The sequence below is a fragment of the Mauremys mutica genome, chromosome 7, assembly GCF_020497125.1.
Source record: "Mauremys mutica isolate MM-2020 ecotype Southern chromosome 7, ASM2049712v1, whole genome shotgun sequence".
Lineage (NCBI taxonomy): Eukaryota > Metazoa > Chordata > Testudines > Geoemydidae > Mauremys > Mauremys mutica.
The window spans coordinates 30656326-30675386 of NC_059078.1; the positions used below are offsets into that span (position 1 = coordinate 30656326).

A 19061-nucleotide genomic window follows, 5' to 3' on the forward strand; every position below is an offset into this window, starting at 1 on the left:
AAAAAAAATTCACCACACTGTAATAACTAGTTACAACATTAAGAAATATCATGAGCATTTGGGACACTGCAATAGAGTCCCAGCTGCACAAATATCTATTGCCATTTAAAAAATAAATTCTAGGCAGCATGACTGTAGCAAAGGGGCTGAACACATAGGTAGTGCAACTTAGGGACTCAGACACCTACTACAAACCACCGTTCTTGGATTTTTCCCTTTTCAAAAGTTAATGATTTGAGCCTTTTAAAGGAAAAAAAGGGGGGGAGGAGGGCAGGGCTAGAACCAACTATAGCTACTTTAAGCAAACCCACCATTAGTTCTCCCTGTTAGTGTGTAGAGAAATTGTATTTTGAGTTTACAACATTGGACCAGAACTCTAGGCTGCAAAGCAGGTCTAGACATGGGTGATTAGAGTGGACCTTTACTTCAAACTGGATTGTTTTGTTGTTTGGTTCCCTGCCCTCTTTCAATGGATCAGCTCAGACTTTAAGGCCACAGGGGACCACTGTCATGTTGTCTTACCTCCCTTGTAACCATCCATACAATTTCCCTAATTAATTCCAGCTTAAACTAGAGAGGACTTTTCAGAAAAAGACCCAAGAGATTTCAGATTTCCAGTGATAGGGAATCCACCACAGACCTTGGGGAGCTGTTCCAAACAGTTATTTACCCTCCTGTTAAAAATCTGCACCTTATGTTTTAGTCTGAATTTGTCACACTCCCGCTTCCAGCCATTGACTCTTGTTAGACCTTTGTCTGCCAGAGCAAAGGGCTCTTTGTCAAGACAGCTGGTCAAAAGTTCTCCAACAGAGCAACTGTTTGGTTGGAAAATGCAGATTTGACCAAACAAGCATCTCACAGGAATTCATCACCAGTTGCGCTGAAAGGATGCTCAGATGAAGTATTTTGATCATGTACATTTAGATTGGACCTACAATAGATAAGGCTTTACATTATCTACAAGATGAAGGGAAGCTCTTCAACTAGATCATTTACCTCTTTCCTAAAGAAAAATTCCACTGGTCATTTTGATTTTTGTTCAAAGTCAGGCCAAGAGGAAGTTTTAATCCTCTCTACAGATGAGACATCTCTTCCCCAAAGAGACACTTACGACTGATCAAGTTACCCCTTTGCCATCTCTTTCACAAGCTAAATACACCGTGCTCCTCCAGTCCAGCTTAACACAGTTTCTACCACAATGTAGAATCTTTATTAAATACTTTATTGAAGAATTCAGTACAGGTTACATAAAACATGCCTTTGTGAACAGCTTGGTGACAGACAAATCGATATAAAAAGCTAGAAGGGAGCAATGCTGGAGTTCTGATCCAGCCATGAAAGATAATAGACATTTAGATCTGCAGCCCTTTGGGGAGGTTACGGCTTGTCCCAGTTCAGCCCCCTCCCTGACATAAAACATCTCTTTAGGGTTCCAGTGCTTTGGATTCTCTACAAGGGTCCTTGACAGCTAGGACAGGAAATACCCCATGCCATGTGGTGCTTTGAGGGGGCAGTACATGACTGGAAGACTAGAGACAGCTCTGGGAGCTTCAAAATGCAGATAGGATGGAGATCTCCTCTCTCCTTCCCAAACTCTTCTCAGATCAACCAGGACAGATTGAGCAAGGGATATAGGCCAGTAGCACAATGGGTTCACTCTGCAGCTGGAGAAGATGGGTGTGGGTCAGAGTGTGACAGCTTGGGTCGTATCTGCCACACAGTGATCTGCAGCACTAGAGACAAAGGGATAATTTCACTGTTGGGCTTGGTGCCTGAACTGATGCCCCAACACAGCCACCTCTCAGGATAGGCATATCTGCTGCTTGTCCCTCCCAGCTCCCCTGATGTACACCCTTCCCAGGTGAGCTGCCACCCCACCCCACTAGGGTGACCAGAGAGCAAGTGTCAAAAATTAGACCACTATCTTCCTGAGGGGGATAGTTGCATATATAGACAAAGCTCCTAATATTGGGATGGTCCTGATAATATTGGGATGTCTGGTGACCCTATACCCCACTCATTGACATGGCATCACTGCCACCCCAGCCTGCTCTTCACCACATGCTAGAAAGCCCCCAGCCCCTCCTTAACCTGTGTAGAGGTGGACCATGCAGGCCAGGTACCCACCAGTGAGCTGGAACTTACTATTGTAAGACCCAGCTAGCTGTGCATCCCAGGAATCCACCCACAGAGCCCCTCCTAGGACAGCTGTCAGGAATCCTCCCCATCCCACATCTTCAGTGGGGAGCCTCAGTGGGCTGGCTGGGAACTAAGCTAAGTATTAGGAACCCTAACAAGGGCTTTTTGCCATGCACAGCTCTGCCTAGTCACTTGCATCCCCATACAGACAGGAGAGCTGCCAGCTCCTCCCTCCACATCAGCATCCCTGCACTGGTATTGCTCTCCAACACTCCTGCATACAGGCCTATTCCAGCCCAGCCCACAGCCCCTGGAAGAGTGCTGAGCAGTATTCGACCATCACTCTCTGCTGTAAGAGTGCTCCTCCAGCAGCACAGCGCCCTCCTAGTGCCAGGCACTGACTGGGAATGCACAGCACCTCTTAGCATCACATGGGGGTCAGCACTGACTGAGGTGAACAGGGCTGCCTGGAGGGGGTGGGGGCAGAGGCAATTTTCCCCAGGCCCCGGGCCCTGCAGGGGCCCCCACAAGAATATAGTATTCTATGATATTGCATTTTTTATGGAAGGGCCCCCCAAAACTGCTTTGTCCCAGGCCCTCTGAAGCCTCTGGGTGGCCCTGCAGGTGAAAACACCTACACTGAGCCCCCCAGCAACACAGCACCCCCTAGTGGGACATTAGCACCACCACTGACTCCCAGACACCATCCTGGCACATGGGTCAGGCAGGGCTTGCAGTCACCTACCCAAGGACCAACCCACCACAACTCTGCTTAGGCCCCAGACTCTGCCAGGAGCCACATCATGGAGCCCGAGACCTGAAGGGGCCATTAAGTCATCTCAGCCCACCCCAGTGATGTCTGTAAGGCAACACTTAGGCCCACAATTGGGTTCAGACCCTAAAACAGGAAAACCCAGATCCACTCAGGACTCCCCATCTGCCCATCCCTGTGGCCCAGCTCAGCCATTGGGCTCACTTACTAGATGCATACAGGAGTCTCTTACCATTGTCCACAGCCCTTGCCGATCCACACTGCTCATCTGCTAGATGCTGGCGAGAGAAAGGACACGGGTGAGGCCCAACACCTCACAGAGCTTATGAGGCTCACCCCTGGCTTCAGCCTATTCTATATAGGCTGTCCCATACAGCTGTCAGCTCAGGGTGTGGGGTTTAGAAAAAGCATATATATCACATCACTATACTGAGACAAGTCCTAGGGCAGATGCAGTTAATGTAGTATAAAGGCCTTATCCTGGAATAGCTTGTTCCCCCTCCTGGATGATAGTAAATGATACCAGTGTGAAGCACCTTTATGGTCCACATCCACACCAGGGCAGGCTTTGTGGCTAGAGCATTGGACTGCGACCCAGGACACCTGGATTCTATTCCAGCTCTGCTGGGGGACCTTGGACAAGTCACTTTGCCTTCTGGAGCCTCAATTTCCTCAGCTGTAACATGGGGAGGGGGACACTGACCTCTTTTGAGGAGCACTGATGAAGAGCACAAGAGGGCAGGGTCAGAGGTTTAGGCAATACAGCAATAGAGCATAGGGTTTGGTCCTCAGAGGAAACTCTTCCCCCTTGGGTTGCCAGGAGATTTCAGAACAGGAAAAGGACATGGGGGGCATGTCTCAGGAACCCCCTGACCAAGAAGCCAGCTCAGAGTTAGGCTGAGGTAGATCCTGTGTCATCTGTAGCAGCCCCCCAGAGTTCAAGCCAATCGCAGCAGCAATGTGGATTTTAAGGTGGGGGGGCATGGAGAAGAGATGGTTCTGTGGCAGGCAGAGGAGACTCACCTGAGGCCCATTGCCAGCAGGGCAGGTGTTCCCAGCAGCCCCTGCAGGCTGTTGCAGATAGACCCAGTACACCACTAAGGCCTGGGACCCCTGAGTCGCTGGGTCCCATGGAGCTACCGCCTCCTCCCTGCGTGCACCCTAGGGGTAAAGGCAGATGGGAGCAGGGTTAGTGGCAGCCTGGCACACCTCACGAGGGGCAAAAGGTTCTTGCCTCCTTACCCCTACCCTCCCACACAGCCAGAAGCACACTACAGACCCCTCTGATCCTGCCCCCCCAGGACTCTGCACAGCCCACCCCCCACCCCAAATTCTGCTATACCAGACCAGTCCCTTTCCCTCCCCCAACTCAGCACAACCTGCTCCTTCCACCCAGATATTTCCCTGTGCTGCCACCAGCCCCTCCCCCCTTAAGATCCTGACCATTCACTCCAATGCCAACAGCTAGATTCATGACCCCTGCCCTTAACCCCCCACCCCAGACAGCTTCCCACTAACTGTGCTCCCAGCACTGCTGCACCCACCCCATTCCAACCCCACCTCCCCACATGGCCCCTCCACTACACTCCAGGACACCCCACAGCCAGACACTCCCCTGCTGCTCCAGGACTAGCAGGACCTCCCCCACACCACAAATTCCCTTCCAGTGAATTCCTCCCCAGCTGTATCCAGTCAGGCATGGAATGGATACCCTGCCAGCTTGGCTGGGCTGCTCCGGAACTGCCAGGCTGGCTTGGTCCAACTCTGATCTCATCCTCTCTTCATCTGTTATGCCGGTCCAGAAGGGCAGGACAAGGGGCTCCTTAGACAAGCATCTCTTGGGCCGAGCAGGGATCATTACACATGGGGGTCTCTTCAGCACCTTGCCCTTGGCAGCTTGCCATTCTGCCAGCCGGGCCCTGGGGGCAGAGCAGGTCAAGGGGTGAGTGCCCACCCCAACACTTCCCACCTTCCAGGAAGAGGGGTGGGGTTACAGTAAGACATCTCCCCAGACATAGACCCCCCTTAATCCTGTCCCTCTGTTTGAGGCGCACACCTCAGCAAAGAAGAGCACAGGACATTTTGGGGGAGGCTGCATCTCAGGAGCCCTGTGACCAAGATCCTCCTTGGCCTAAATTCAGAGTACCTATTCCACCCTCCAAAGCTGCACCCCAAATTTCAAGCCAATGGCACCAGAAGATGGCCTTGGAGAGGACTGAAACATCTGGTTTTGCCACAGAGGTTGAAGATCTAGACTGCCTGCAAAGCACTTGCTGCCCTAATGCAAGCTGGGGGTCTACAGGAGCTCTCTGAACCCAACTGTTAGTTTGAGGGGTACATGGAGGAACTGGACTTGGTGGGAGGACAATGCATTGGGCTGAGACTCAGGATATGCCATTGCTGCTGGGGTAAATAGCAGGGCCCCACCACCTTTGCTGCCAAACCTGCCCCTCTGGTGAGGGGATCATGACTGCTACCAAGAGGAGCCCCCCACACATTACCCACACCACTCCTGCATTGGGCATAAGGCAGAGGGGACTTGGTGCCAGGGCAGGATGAAGCAGGCAGTGCCCCACTCACCTCCTGGCATTGACAGATGGTTTGAGCACAGTAAGCTTGTGCCTGCTGGTGGGTTTGGGCTCCCAGGCAGCAGGATGGGTCGGCTCAAATGGCACTGCCTTGGGCGAGGAGATGGGTCTCACTCTTCCGAGAGCTGGCTTGGTTGGGGACAGGAGGATCCGGCTGCCCCTGAGCTGGGTGTGGTCCGTGGCACGGCCTGTTTTCAGGGCAGCACTAGCCAGCCAGGCCCCTGCAGGAGCCCTGTGGGAGGCGATGGTGTTGGGAAAGTGCACCACAGGCTGCCAGGCAACACCCAGGCTGGCCTCCACAGGCAGGCTTCGGCGGAAGGAGCAGGTCTTGGAGGGCACAAGCCTGCCCAGGTAATAGCCCAGGGGAGACTTCCTGGGCACCAAGGTGAAGCCAAGGCTCAGCCGCTCAGCAATGCTCTGCTTCTCCTTCTGGCTCCTCAAGTGCTTCCTGAGACATGCCGGCCTGTCCCTGGGCTCGCCAACTCTGACTGTGGTGCTGGGAGCTTCCCACCAGCTGCTAGTACTAGCCATGGCCTTTAGTGGCATGATCCTGGAAAGTGGGAAGCTGTAGCGGGCTGTAGCATCTCTCTGGGTCTGCAAGAGAGAAGGGAGACCCATCTCAGAGCCTAACCATTCACACTTGGGGCTGGTGCAATGGGATAGCCCTGGATGGTGCATCAGCCACTGGGATAGAACCCAATGCCTCTGGTTCTAGAGCAGTGATACTCTGAGGCTCATGAAAATCCCAGGTGACACTGGGCCAACTGTGCATAAAGGAAAGAAATTCCCTGTTGCTCCCAGCTGCATGGGCTGTCTGGTGAGACTCCCAAGCCCTAGCTACATCATGCACCTGGGCAGCAAACTGCATGGACCGGCTGCTGGGAGTTTTACACACACCCCTCGTCACTCCATTACAGTTCTCCAGGAGCGGAAACTGGGCAAATAATGTGTTTTATCCTGGGCAGTTGTGAACAAATCAAAAATTAATTTGACCCAATCAAAATATATTCTACTTTTGTTAAGTTTTTGCCAAAAAAGTAAAATTAAATTTGGGTCAACTAAATAGTTTCATTTTCAGCTATTTCTACTTTTTATTTTTTTTAAGATTCAAGGAAATTCTGAAATGAAAAAGTTAGAGTGGGGGGTTTGGAATATTTTGGGGGTTCCTCCCCCACCAAAACACAATTTGGCAAACCAGCATGAATTTGCTAAACATTCTGGTGTTGCCAAATCTACTTTTTCCACCCAAAGGGTTTTGGCCCAAAAAAACCCCAAAACAAAAACCTCACCCCAACTCTGCTGGGAGGAAGCCTCCAGACATGCAAATGTCACAGTGAGGCAGGCGAGATCAAACAGGATTTCACAGCAGTATAGGGGTTGGAAGGGCAAGCCCAGCCCCCTCCATGCTGAGGCAGGGCCAATAAACCTAGGCCACCCCTGACAGATGTTTATCCAACCTGGTCTTAAAACCCTCCCATGCAGGGAGCCTCCGTTGGTTGCCTGTCCCAGAGCTTAACTGCCCTTAGAGTTAGAGCATCCTTTTGTAGCAGGCCACAGCCCAACAAATGTACCTCCCTCTGTTTCCCTTCTCACGGATCCACTTCAGGCTCTTGCTTCAATACCCTTCCCTGGGGGCCGTTTGTTGTTGAACCCATAGTGCAAGTCAGTCTATAAGAAGAGTCCCAAACAGGCCATTTCCCATAACTGGTGGGCATAGTCCATAAAATCCTGCCAGCCTTGCTGCCAGAAGTCCTTCTGCACCATACTCCCATGTCTTCTGCCACACCTGGGCTCCTTGTGGGTCTTCTCTCCATCTACCAGGATGGTCACCCCAGGCCTTCCAGCTGGAGTGCAATCCTGCTCTTCCCCCTGGGAACTCCCCAGCCTCTCCATTGGGAGATCACACCAGCCCCCACCCTCCCCACCTTCTCACTAGTTCCCCAAGTCCAGTTTCCTGGTGAGCAGCAGGTGAGCCCCTCTGCTGCTCCACTGCCTTTGACCACCAGCTTGGGATCTCCAGTTTAGAGCCAGCAGGCAACTCCCTCTGCTGTGCCTCCTCCAGCCTCAGTCCTGCTCTGGCTTGGCAGGTCAGTCCACAAACCCCTCTTGCTGCCCTCCTTGCCTTCAACCATCCCCAGGAAACACCTTCTGGCTCAGGCAGCACTCCCCTGTCCCTGCTCCTGACTGACCCCAGGGTCCCTCTCACATCTGAACACCAATTCTCCATTACCCTCTGCAGCCCCAGGTGCTGCTCTGCCATCTTAAGTGGCCCCATGAGAGCACTTTTTCTGGCCCAGGGGAGATGGATCTGACACACTAGCCTAAACACCCAGGGCTGCAAACCCATCCTCTTGGCCTGCCCTCAGTGGAGAGCAATTGATCCCCACCCTCTTTACAACAACCTTGTACTCCTCTGAAGACTGGGTCCCCCTCAGTCTGCTCTTCCCTAGGCTAAACATGCCCAGTTCTTTCAACATAGGACAGTTGTTCTAAGCCTTGAGCATTATTTTTGCAGCTCTGCTCCACATGAACTTCTTGAAGTGTGGCACCAAGAACTGGATGCAGGACTCCAGCTGAGGCCTCATCATGCCCAGTGAGCAGATGAATTCCCTCCTGTGTTTTACACGCACCACTTGAGATAATACACCCCAGCCTGATGCTGCGACACAGAACGCTAGCATCAGCTGGTATAACTGTGTTGTGTCACAGCATGCACATCACCCAGCCTATCGGCAGCCTCTCCCACTACAGGCAGCTCAACTTTAGACAGCCCACCTGGCAACTTACCATTTCTCTCTGCGGCTTCCAAGACCTGTGACTGGTGGTCAATACCCAATCACTGCCACTGGCTTTGGGAAGAGAAGAGCCATGTTAGCTTAATCCACAACCCTGAAGCAGCAACTACAGGAATACAGCCATGGGGCTTGGAACAACCCCATTAGTTAACAGCCAGCTGTGTGCACAGGAACAGTGTTAGCTACTTTATACCCAGACACCTGATTTTCACAGCTGCTGAGCACTTAGTGACAGATTGGGTCAGGGTACAATGAGTCTGATCCTCCTCCCCTAGGATCCTACAAGCCAAGACACCCACACTCTAGGAACCATAGAAGTAAGGCAGCTACCTACCTCTATGAGAAGGTGAGAGAATAGTAGCTAGTGGTACGTGTGCTAGCCAGAGGGCCTAGGATAGAGGGTTTGTGAAGAGATGGGGGACGGGAGGGGGAGAAGAGAGAAATCAGGCTTTGCATGAGGCTGGTGGGAATGCACAGGCTGGGATAGGAGAGTAGGAGGAATCAGTTTGCAGGAGGCCAGCCCCAAGGGTCTCTAAACTACTCTCCCAGAGCCCTCCAGGACCCATTAGCTGCTCAGGAAGGTTTTACCTCAGGCCTATTTGTAGCCAATCCAGCTGGTACAAGGAGCCACCCAGAGATATGTGGGTACCCCACAACACATAGCAACCATTTCCTACAAAGTGGCCAACCAAAAGGATGCTGGGATGTCCCCTCACAAGGCATTTTGCTTCCACCAATGCAGCATGAGCACAGTGCACTATCACAAATAGCCCAGGGCAAACATGTTTCCCCACTAGCTTTGCAGGTAGCACCACACAAGCCAATCTTTACCCTGATGACTCTCTAGCATGCAGAAGGGAGGCACCAAGCACTTTGCATTAAGCAGGGCTCACAACACCCTGCATAATGGAGAAGGTGGGGAGGGGGGAAGACTAGCCTCAGGTGATGAAGTCTAAGGTAGGGCAACCCCTGTGATTTGTTCCCTCTCCCTTATGTTAGGAAAAGCTGCATTGCACCCCTACAAGCCCCACTTTCTTTCATAGTAGCTAGGAGCCCTCAAAGCAGAACAAGGATACAGTTAGCAAGTTCCTTAGAAGTCCAGACAAACACTCCCCCCCCTTGGAACAAATCATCTAGTGAACCAAAGCTGCAAAACCAGAGCACCTTAAACAAGCACAAACAACCAACTAACCCCAACAATCAATACAGTAAGACCTACAACAACCAACACACAGGTTCCTTACCATACTATCACCCTCTCAACTACCTCAGTCACACCTACCCCAAACTCCTTCTATTTCTCTAACCATCCAGCCAATCAGCATCAGGATGGTATCCTTTGGTCAACAGGGTTTTGAGGACCCACCCAGCTACCCCAACACGACATTGGCTGGGCAGCTAGCTCCACCCCTTGGGAAGGAGGGGTCTGGCAAGGCAATTCCACATTAGATAAAGGGGGCGTGAAGTGTCTATCTCTCCCTGGTTTTTCTGGGGGATGTTTGGAATAAACCTTGTTTTTTTGGGTCTAGTCTTGGAGGAAGAATGTAACTAAGGTTTCTTAGGTAGAATTAAAATGCTGATCTCTCTGGCCTAGCATATGAGTGGGCAAGCTTTCTGTGGGGCCATAGGCCCATTGCCCCCATCTCAGATCCTACTCCACCTCCAGGGGAAGCAGATGGAGATCTGGGATTTAAGAACATCTTTGGGTATAAGTTTAGACCCTGCAGTGGGCAGCACTTTCTTCCAAATGGGCTGAGTTCTGGATTTGTTTCTGTAGATCTTTCAGTGACTAGGATGTTGGAAGGGGACTCAGGATGCCTGGGTTCTATTCCCAGCTCTGCCACTGAGCTGTGGGGTGATCCTTCCCCTCTCATCCTTTGACTATTTCAATTGTAAACTCTCTGGGGCAGAGACTGTCTTTCACTGTGTGTCTCCAGCACCTGGCACAATGGGGCCCTGACCTTGATTGGTTCCTCCTGGCTCTACTGTAGAAAATAAAATCCACTAGCTATATGAGTGTCCCAACTCCTTACCAAAGGCAGCATGTTTCAGAGATCTCTAGCAAGCTTTGATCAGTGCACTCTGTGCAGCCTCTGAACTCAAGTAGCTGCAAAATAGGCATGAACCAGCTCTAGCTCCAGGATGAGGACTCCTGGGTTCCAATCCTGGATCTCTACCCAGCCCCCTCTGTAATCAGTAGTGACACACAACCACATGCCTCAGATTTCTGTGTTAAACAGTGAGAACTTAACCACTGTGTGGGGCCTTGCAAATTAAAGCTACATGAAGGCTAATTGGTTTGCTCTGGCCAGTCCAGGTGCAAATGATCCCAAATGCATAATCTCCCATCCCTTGAGGACTATTATGCCCCACATTGTGCTGCTAAGCAAGTGTACACCCTAAATAGCCCTAGGGGGATCTATTGCATTTTTGGTACTTAAAGAGTTAACCTAACCCACTCCTGAGCCTAGTTACAGGATCTCTCATCTAACTTTCCTCCAGCCCCTTAAATGATCTGTGCTGTTCTCCTCTAACTGCCTCTCCTGGGCACAGAGAAGCACTACCTGCATCTAAGGAGGTCCTAGTTGGCTCCTTGCTGTTCCAGTGCCATGATCTGACTGCAAACAACTGCTGCAGCGAGATGGAGTGTTACGGAACAAGGGTGAGGGGCATGGCTGCAGGGTTAATTTCAGTCCTGGATCAGAACAAAGAAACCTGCTACTATGGATCGGAACAGGAATCAAAGTCTCTGTCTGTCCCCATCAGGAAAAGGACCGCTAGTATGGGAAGAGAAGGGTGGGGCCCAGCTGCTTCTGCCCCCTATATGTTAAACTAAAATGCTTTTTCCCTAACCAAGCCAACTGCAAGAATAAAGCCCAGTAACACAATCACAGCTGCAGCTTGGTTGGTGCATTCAGGCCCACTGCTTTGGCCCACTGCATTCAAATGGGGTGAATCTCCTTTGTGATTGATTGCAAATATAATAGGGGTGCTGAGCATGTACCCTGCAGGGAGCTGGGCATCTGGAAATCAAGCTCTGTTCTCCACTGGCATGTCTGCCCTGCCCAGCCTAATGCCCTGTTTGGCTGAGGATAGAGGGAAAAGCTGCTACTGCTGCCTCCTGCATTAACAGATGACCCCATGGCATCCTTCATGCTTAGCTGCCCTGCCACAGCCCAGGACTTCCACATACTATGGGGCAGTGATAACTAGTTGAGTAAGACTGCCCTTGTCAGGGGTGGCTCTAGGTTTTTGGCCGCCCCAAGCAGTCATGCCCGGGAGGCGCCCCCGAGCCGCGGGAGCAGCGGACCTCCCGCGGGCATGACTGCAGAGGGTCCACTGGTCGCTCGGCTGGACCTCCTGCAGCTGCGGGCGGTTCGCAGGTCCGGCGGCTCCGGTTGAGCTGCCGCAGGCATGCCTGCGGGAGGTCCAGCCGAGCCGCGGGACCAGCGAACCGTCCGCAGTCATGCCTGCGGGAGGTCCACTGGAGCCGCCGGCCGAGCGTCCCCTCCGCAGTCATGCCTGCGGCAGGTCCGCTGCTCCCGGGGCTCCGGTGGACCTCCCGCAGGCATGACTGCAGCAGGTCCGCTGGCCCAGCCTGCCGCCCCCCCGGGAGAGGGCCACCCCAGGCGGGTGCTTGCCCCGCTGGGCTCTGGAGCCGGCCCTGGCCCTTGTTACTGCTGGGTTATCCCGACAGCACAGCTTATGAGGAGCCCAGGAGCAGCTTCTGGAGTAGAGCTGCTGTTCAGTACAGAAGTTAAGGTCACTGAGTGCAACTGAAACAGCACAAGGGAGAGGAATTTTGCCCTCAGGTTAATTCTCTGCTGCTGGGGCAAAGCAGCAAGGTATAGCAAAGTTGCTATCTCCTCCATAGTAGAGGCTGGGAGGTCCCATACAATTCCAACCTACCCCAGCATGGGACATCTTAAAAGGAAAGGACAGCCCACTGTACTCAGCCCCAGTGTATTGGGAAAAGCGGTACACAGACAACACCCATCCTCTGGCAAGCCAGCACCCTAACCACAAGAGCAGCCCATTAAGAATTAAGTCATCTCAAGGGGGATCCTTCCCCCTGCTGGGGTTGCAAGCACTTGATCCCCCACCTCTGGCCCTTTTCATCTGATCCCTACCCCTAGCCAGGGTCAACAAGCCTCAGCCTTTCCTGACTGGCTTCTCCCCTAGAGGTGGGTGTGAACAAGGGGGGATGGGGGGGTCAGCTTGAGGCTAAAAAAGGCTTCCATCTGCCATGGTTCTCAGCCTGCTAGAGCCGGAAAGTTAAGAGCTAGAGCAACTTCTGAGCTGGCCTAATGTTTTAAATACTGATACAGCAGGGGTAGAATTGTCCCCTCTCCGTACCCTGTTTCCCTGTATTTGCAGTGGTGATATGACTATTCACAGAGCAGCACTAGCCAAGCTGGCCATAGAACCCAGGAGTCCTGCATGCCCACCCAACAGCTGAAGACCATAACAATCAGGAGGTGCCTTCATCCCACAACAGTGAGCCTATGATTTGTCTGAGGGCTGCATTCCTAGCAAATCACCTCCTTTCTCCAGGGGGAGTTGGTACTGTGGGATTAAGCACCAGCAGCCCCCACCCCACCAATCAGTTGAACCCCCAGGAAACTTGACAGGGCCAAGGACAAAAGATCAAAGGGTCCATATAAATTAAGGCCAGTGCACAATCAAGGTGCATCCTGGGGCTGCTGTCCCCTTGCCCATTTACACCTAGATGTAAGGCCCTGGGAAGGCACCAGGTACCAGAGGGTACAAGCCTCCCCAAGAAAGGGTCAAAGTAGATGGAACCCTTTGATCTGGTGCAGGGCCTACCCCCCAGGGTCCATGGCCAGGGAAGAAGAGGCGGAGATTCAAAGCTAAGTGTCTGTAACAGGGTTTATTGTAACAGATTTAAGTCACCCCACCATGGCAGCAACCCCGCTGCTCCACATGGGGCCATGGAATAAGTTAGCAGCCCCAGGGGCCGAGTGCGGAATGTGGGGGCAGGGGCGAGCCCCGCCCGGGACGCAGGGGAGTCCAGCCGGGTGCGGGCAGCCGGCGCGGATCAGACCCCGCTCGCTCAGTCGCGCTTCTTGTAGCTCTCCATGTTGCTCAGGATCCAGCCCGACGGGACCATGAAGGCCAGGAAGAAGGCTCCCATGCTGATGACAGTCTCCTGCGAAGGGGAGAAGGAGGCAGAGCTCAGGTGAGAGGACACAGCAGCTGGGCCAGCAGGGGCCCCGTCCCCGCTCCCCCCAGGCCCCGCGAAGCCCCGGCGGGCTCCGCTTCTCTCTCCAGGCCGCAGCCTCCGCGCTGCAGAGCGGGGCCAGCCCCGAGCCCGGCTCCCTCCTGCCGCGCCAGCAGCGCCCTGAGCCCCTGGGAAGGGCGGCCCCGGACCCCCCTCACCAGCGGCCCCACGCGACTCTCCGGCGGGTACGAGTGCAGGGCGCGAGCGGGCGGCGCGAGGCGGGGCCGGAGCAGCGCGCGGAGCACCGGGAACACGGACATAGCGGCAGTGGGTCCTTCACAAGCAAGATGGCAGCCGGGTCGGAAGTGATGGAGGAAAAAGGGCTGGCTATAAAGGACGGGGTCAGGAAGTGGCCTGGGTTGGCTTGATCATTTTTCTGGTGTGACGTCACTTCCGATAGGCGGGGTCATGCAGGAATAGCCCCGCCCAACAAATTGGTCCAAATCCCTCCAATGGCGTCGGATCCTTGAGTTCACGCCATTGTTGAGGAGGCTTGGGGTGTTTTTTCCCCCTGTCAATCCGGCGCTAGAGTGATCCCCCCACTGTATACACCCCCAAACCAATATGGGGTTTAGGGCACTCCCATACATGGTATAGCTGCCCCAGCCAGGGTCCTGGCACCCCCTGCACTACATGGCTCCTCCCCAGTCCCATGTGGCGACCAAGGTGCCCCCCAACTACAGGGCACCCCCCCATGTCAGCCAGGGGGCCAAGGCACTCCCCACATGGACCCCCACCCCACTGGGTAACAGCAGGGTCAGGGATATTCACCACACCCAACCTAGTGCAGAGGCACAAAGCCCCATCACAGCACTGGGGGCCCCACACTGAACATAGGGCCCAGGATGCCCCTGTCCCACTGCATAGTATCCCCATCACAGCACTGGGGGGGGCATGCCCAATGTTACCCCCTGGGGCAGCCCACCACCGCACAACACCCCTCCCAGTCAGGGCCAGATTAACTTTTTGTGGGCCCCCATGGAGGCAATGGAGCATGGTGCAGGAAGGTCAGTCCCCAGAGCAAGGGGCCATCCAGAGTAATGGGGCATGGCATGGCAGGGGCAGCCCTGCTCCGCCTATAAGAAAAAGAGCCAAAAATTGGGACTGTCCCTATAAAATCGGGACATCTGGTCACCTTAGCTCCGCACAATGCGAGGGCACTATTTATAAACCAGCAGTCGCCAGATGCATGGTGGCCTGCCTGGCCCTGTTTGCTCCCCCAGGTATTAACTCAGTATTAATACCTGGGGGAGCAAACAGCCGTGCATATTTCTCTATCAGTGTTATAGTGGGCGAACAATTTATGAGTTTATCCTGCATAAGCTTTATACAGGGTGTCATAAATAAACAGATCAGGGTTAAGGTCTCTTTTACCTGGAAAGGGTTAACAAGCTCAGTAACCTAAGAAACACCTGACCAGAGGACCAATCAAGGGACAGGATAATTTCAAATCTCTGTGGAGGGAAGCCTTTGTCTGTGTTCTTTGTTGGATTGTTTGTTCTCTCTTTGGATCTAAGAGAGGCCAGACATATCTCCAAGTTCTCCTGGAGTAGTTCCTACTATCCAATAGTGAGTATTAATTAGAAAGGCGGATTAGTCTTATAATTTGATTTCTACATTTGCAATTGTGTGTTTGCTGGAGAAAATTCTTTAATTCTGTACTGTTATTGCTTTTACTGAGAAAGAAAGGAGGGGGGATTCTCTCCAGAGATTGATAAGTTTAGACCCTGTGTATTGTTCCGTCTTGGTATTACAGAGACAGTTTACTTTCTTTTTATTCTTTAATAAATCTTTTCTGTTAAGGACTTGGTTGATCTTTCCTTGGGTGAATTCTCAGGGAAAGGGGAGGAGGGAGGAGGAAGGCACCCCTCTGTAGTGGGGGAGACACAGGGTAAAACGGATTTATTTGGGTTTAGACCCCATTGCGAGTTGGGCATCTGAGTGTTAAAGACAGGAACACTTCTGTTAGCTGCTTTCAGGTAAACCTGCAGCTTTGGGGCAAGTAATTCAGACCCTGAGTCTGTGTTGGAGCAGATGGGAGTGTCTGGCTCAGCAAGACAGGGTGTTGGAGTCCTGAGCTGGAAGGGAAAGCAGAGGTAGAAGTAGTCTTGGCACATCAGGTGGCAGCTCCCAAGTAGGGTTCTGTGATCTAACCCATCACAGTGGTGTGGTCGAGCAGGATCTGTGCACAGCTGATTGCTTTGAGGTACTGGTAGTGATTTTAAGTGCATTTTAAGTGTGGTGGCTGGAGACAAAGTGGTTACTGGTTTGTTATTTTCTGTTTGCTTATTTCGGGTAAGAGAATTAGGGACAGAAAAGGAAGCAAAATAAAGTCTGCACACTGAGCTGAGTGCATCCCAGTTTCAGTGAACTGCAGAGGGGGTGTGGCTCAGCAGAAGAAAGCTGGAAAATGAGTACCAGTGAAGCAGCTAACAAACTAGAGCTGGCTAGACTGGAAGCAAAAGAGAAAGAAAATGAACATAAGAGACTGATGGAGAGTGAGGCGGCCGCCCACAAGAGAGCTATGGAGGCAGAGACAGCAAGGGTGGAGGCAGAGGCAGCTGCCCACAAGAGACGTATATAGGCAGAAAAAGCGAGGGAAGAGGCTGCCCATAAGAGAGCTATGGAGGCCCAGAGGGAGGCCCAGAAGCATGAACTGGCTGTAGTGGAGTCGAAGAGACAAAACCCTCCACCTGCTGGCTCCACTTCCCCAAAAATCCATAAATGGGAGTGACTGTGTCCACAGTATGAGTAATGCAGCGATATTGCCAAATATTTCATCACCTTCGAGAGACTGTGCACCCTCCATGCCATCCCTGAAGATCAAAGGATAACCATATTGATAGCAAAATTGACTGGCAGAGCTCTGGACATATTCAATAAGATGCCTATTGATGATGATTCAAACTATAATAAATTTAAGGATCTGGTTTTGAAACAGTTTCAGGTTACACCTGAAACCTACAGGGCTAAATTCAGGAGTCTTAAGAGGGGATCTGGATTGAGTAATGTGGCTTATGCCAATGAAATGAGAGATTTGGTAGATAAGTGGGTGCGGGGGGGGAAAGGTATTACAAGCTTTGAAGGGATGTGTGATCTGGTTACTCAAGAACACTTCCTGAATATGTGCAGTGATGATGTAAAACAGTATTTGTGGGACAAAAAGGTAAATGCAGTGGGTGAATTAGCTGGGTATGCAGACTCTTATGAGCAATCACAAGCTGCAATCAAACATAAACCACTGGCAGAGGGGTACAGGGTCGGGGGAAAGCAGAATCACCGTTTTACCCCTGGGGAAAAAGGAGGCTGGGCGCTCACCTCCCCATTCCCCTGGTACTCATCCCAAATTTCCTGTGCAAGCAGAGGAGCCCAAGAGGTGCTATGATTGTAAGTCAACTGAGCACCTGAGGAATAAGTGTCCCTTGCTGTGTGGAAACAGGCAACAAGTAACACATGAAGCTGCGGCTTCTCAGAGCCAGGCTGTGGCCTCTTTCCACACAGGATTTGTAAAGCTTGCTTCCACACAACCAAGCAATGAGCATATGCACGCTTTTAAAATTAATGGTGAAGTGCTTCTTGGATTGAGGGACACAGGTGCTGAGATTTTTTTGGTCAGGAGGGACCTGATCCAGGAGAAGGATTTGTTGCCAGATAAAATGGCAGAATTAGAGCTGGTAGGGGGTTACAAAGTCTTTGCACCTTTAGCTAAAGTACACATGCAAACAAGATTTGCAGGCTGAAAAGACGGTTACTCACCGTAGTAACTGTTGTTCTTCGAGATGTGTTGCTCCTATCCATTCCAGTTAGGTGTGTGCACGCCGTGCGTGCACGGCTCTTCGGAAGATTTTTACCCTAGCAACTCCGGCGGGCCGGCTGGGCGCCCCTTGGAGTGGCGCCGCTATAGCGCAGGATATATACCCCAGCCGGCCCGTCCGCTCCTCAGTTCCTTCTTGCCGGCTACTCCGACAGTGGGGAAGGAGGGCGGGTCTGGAATGGATAGGAGCAACACATCTCGAAGAACAACAGTTACTACGGTGAGTAACCGTCTTTTCTTCTTCGAGTGATTGCTCCTATGCATTCCAGTTAGGTGATTCCCAAGCCTTACGTAGGCGGTGGGGTCGGAGTTAGATGTTGCAGAACTCAACCGCTAAGCCAAAGGCTGCATCAGCTCTAGACTCCTGGACCAATGAGGCAAAGGTGTGGACCGAGGACCAGGTAGGTGTACAACACATCCCCCGAAAGGGTATGCGAGCCAGGAAGGCAGCTGAGAAGCGTGAGCCCTGGCGGAATGTGCAGCAAGGTGGCTCTATGGAACATGGGCCAAAACAGAGGAGGTGCGGATGCACAACGTCATTGAAGATGAAATGCTCTAGGAGGAGACAGGTATGCCCTTCGTCCGGTATGCCGGTACGATGAAGGTTTTGGGGGCGTTACAAGAGGGCTCTGTCCGCTAGATATAGATTGCGGACGCCCTACGGATGTCGAAGGAGGGCAACCGTTGCTCTCCTTGCAAAGAGAGTGGCTTCGGAAAGAAGACCGGAAGGAAGTTATCCTGGTAGATATAAAAGGCCGACACCTCCTTAGGGAGGCAGGTCGGATGTGGTAATAAGTGCCCTTGTCCTTGAGGAACACAGTATACCTTGGGCCTATTGTGAGAGTCTGAAGCTCGGAGACTCGTCTGGCCGCATGAAAGGCTACAGGAAAACTGTCTTGCAGGACAGGTATATCAATGAGCATGTTGACATTGGCTCGAATAGGGCAGTCATAAAACTGGTTAGAACCAGATTGAAGAGCCAGGTTTATGGCGGGGCCCCACTGGGGGGGGGGGTATAAACGCTCCAAGCCCTGAGGAACCAGATGGAATGGAGCGGGACCTCGGCGGGAGAAACATTGCGCGTTTCGGAGCAGCAGGAGAAATGCTTCCACTTGGCCAGATACTTTAACCAAATGGAAGATTTTCTACCACCCCGGAGAATCCTGTAGGACCGAGGCAGAACAACGTAACTCGGATCGGTTTAGCCACGCAGGAGTCCTGCTGTGAGGTGCAGGGATTACAAGACCGGGTGGTGAAGGTTGCTGTGATCCCGCGTCATGGGGTCTGTGCCAAGAGGGTTGCGACCGACAGGTGTAGCAACATGGTGTGCCAGTGCTGCCCAGGTTACGCTGGAGCGATCACGTCAGGGGCGCTCTGTCCCTGCGGAGTTTTAGCAGGACCTTGTGAACCAGCGGGGACAGTGGAAAGCGTACGGCAGATGGCTGATCCACGGCCTCAGGAAAATCCTCCAAGACCGAGCCTGGGGAGAGGCCTTGGAACGAGGAGAATTTCTCTCTCTCTTTCCGATCTCGCGAGAGCGAGGAGGGCTATGCGGGGAAAAGACCCACTTCTGGAAAACGGAATAGATAAAGACCAGAGGAAACTACCACTTGTGAGACAGGAAGGATCTGCTGAGATGATCCGCCAGCTGAATCGCCTGGTACACAAGGCAGACTGCTCTCAGCTCTCGGACATTGATGTGTAAGGCCAG

General features: G+C 52.5%; 1 protein-coding gene and 1 long non-coding RNA gene across 2 annotated transcripts; both read right to left on the reverse strand.

Moving 5' to 3' along the window:
- Positions 1 to 1203: 1203 nt before the first annotated feature.
- LOC123373565 (cytoskeleton-associated protein 2-like) lies at positions 1204 to 9619 on the reverse strand. Its single transcript, XM_045022527.1, has 7 exons — positions 9577 to 9619; positions 8287 to 8348; positions 5492 to 6093; positions 4623 to 4830; positions 3935 to 4072; positions 3144 to 3189; positions 1204 to 1733 (listed from the first exon to the last, which is right to left on the reverse strand). Exons 1-7 carry the CDS (start codon positions 9617 to 9619, stop codon positions 1654 to 1656), a joined length of 1179 nt encoding a protein of 392 aa, XP_044878462.1. The 3' UTR covers positions 1204 to 1653.
- Positions 9620 to 13166: 3547 nt separating this feature from the next.
- LOC123374622 lies at positions 13167 to 14363 on the reverse strand. Its single transcript, XR_006581139.1, has 2 exons — positions 13695 to 14363; positions 13167 to 13464 (listed from the first exon to the last, which is right to left on the reverse strand). It is a non-coding gene; the product is annotated as an uncharacterized LOC123374622 (long non-coding RNA).
- Positions 14364 to 19061: the final 4698 nt, after the last annotated feature.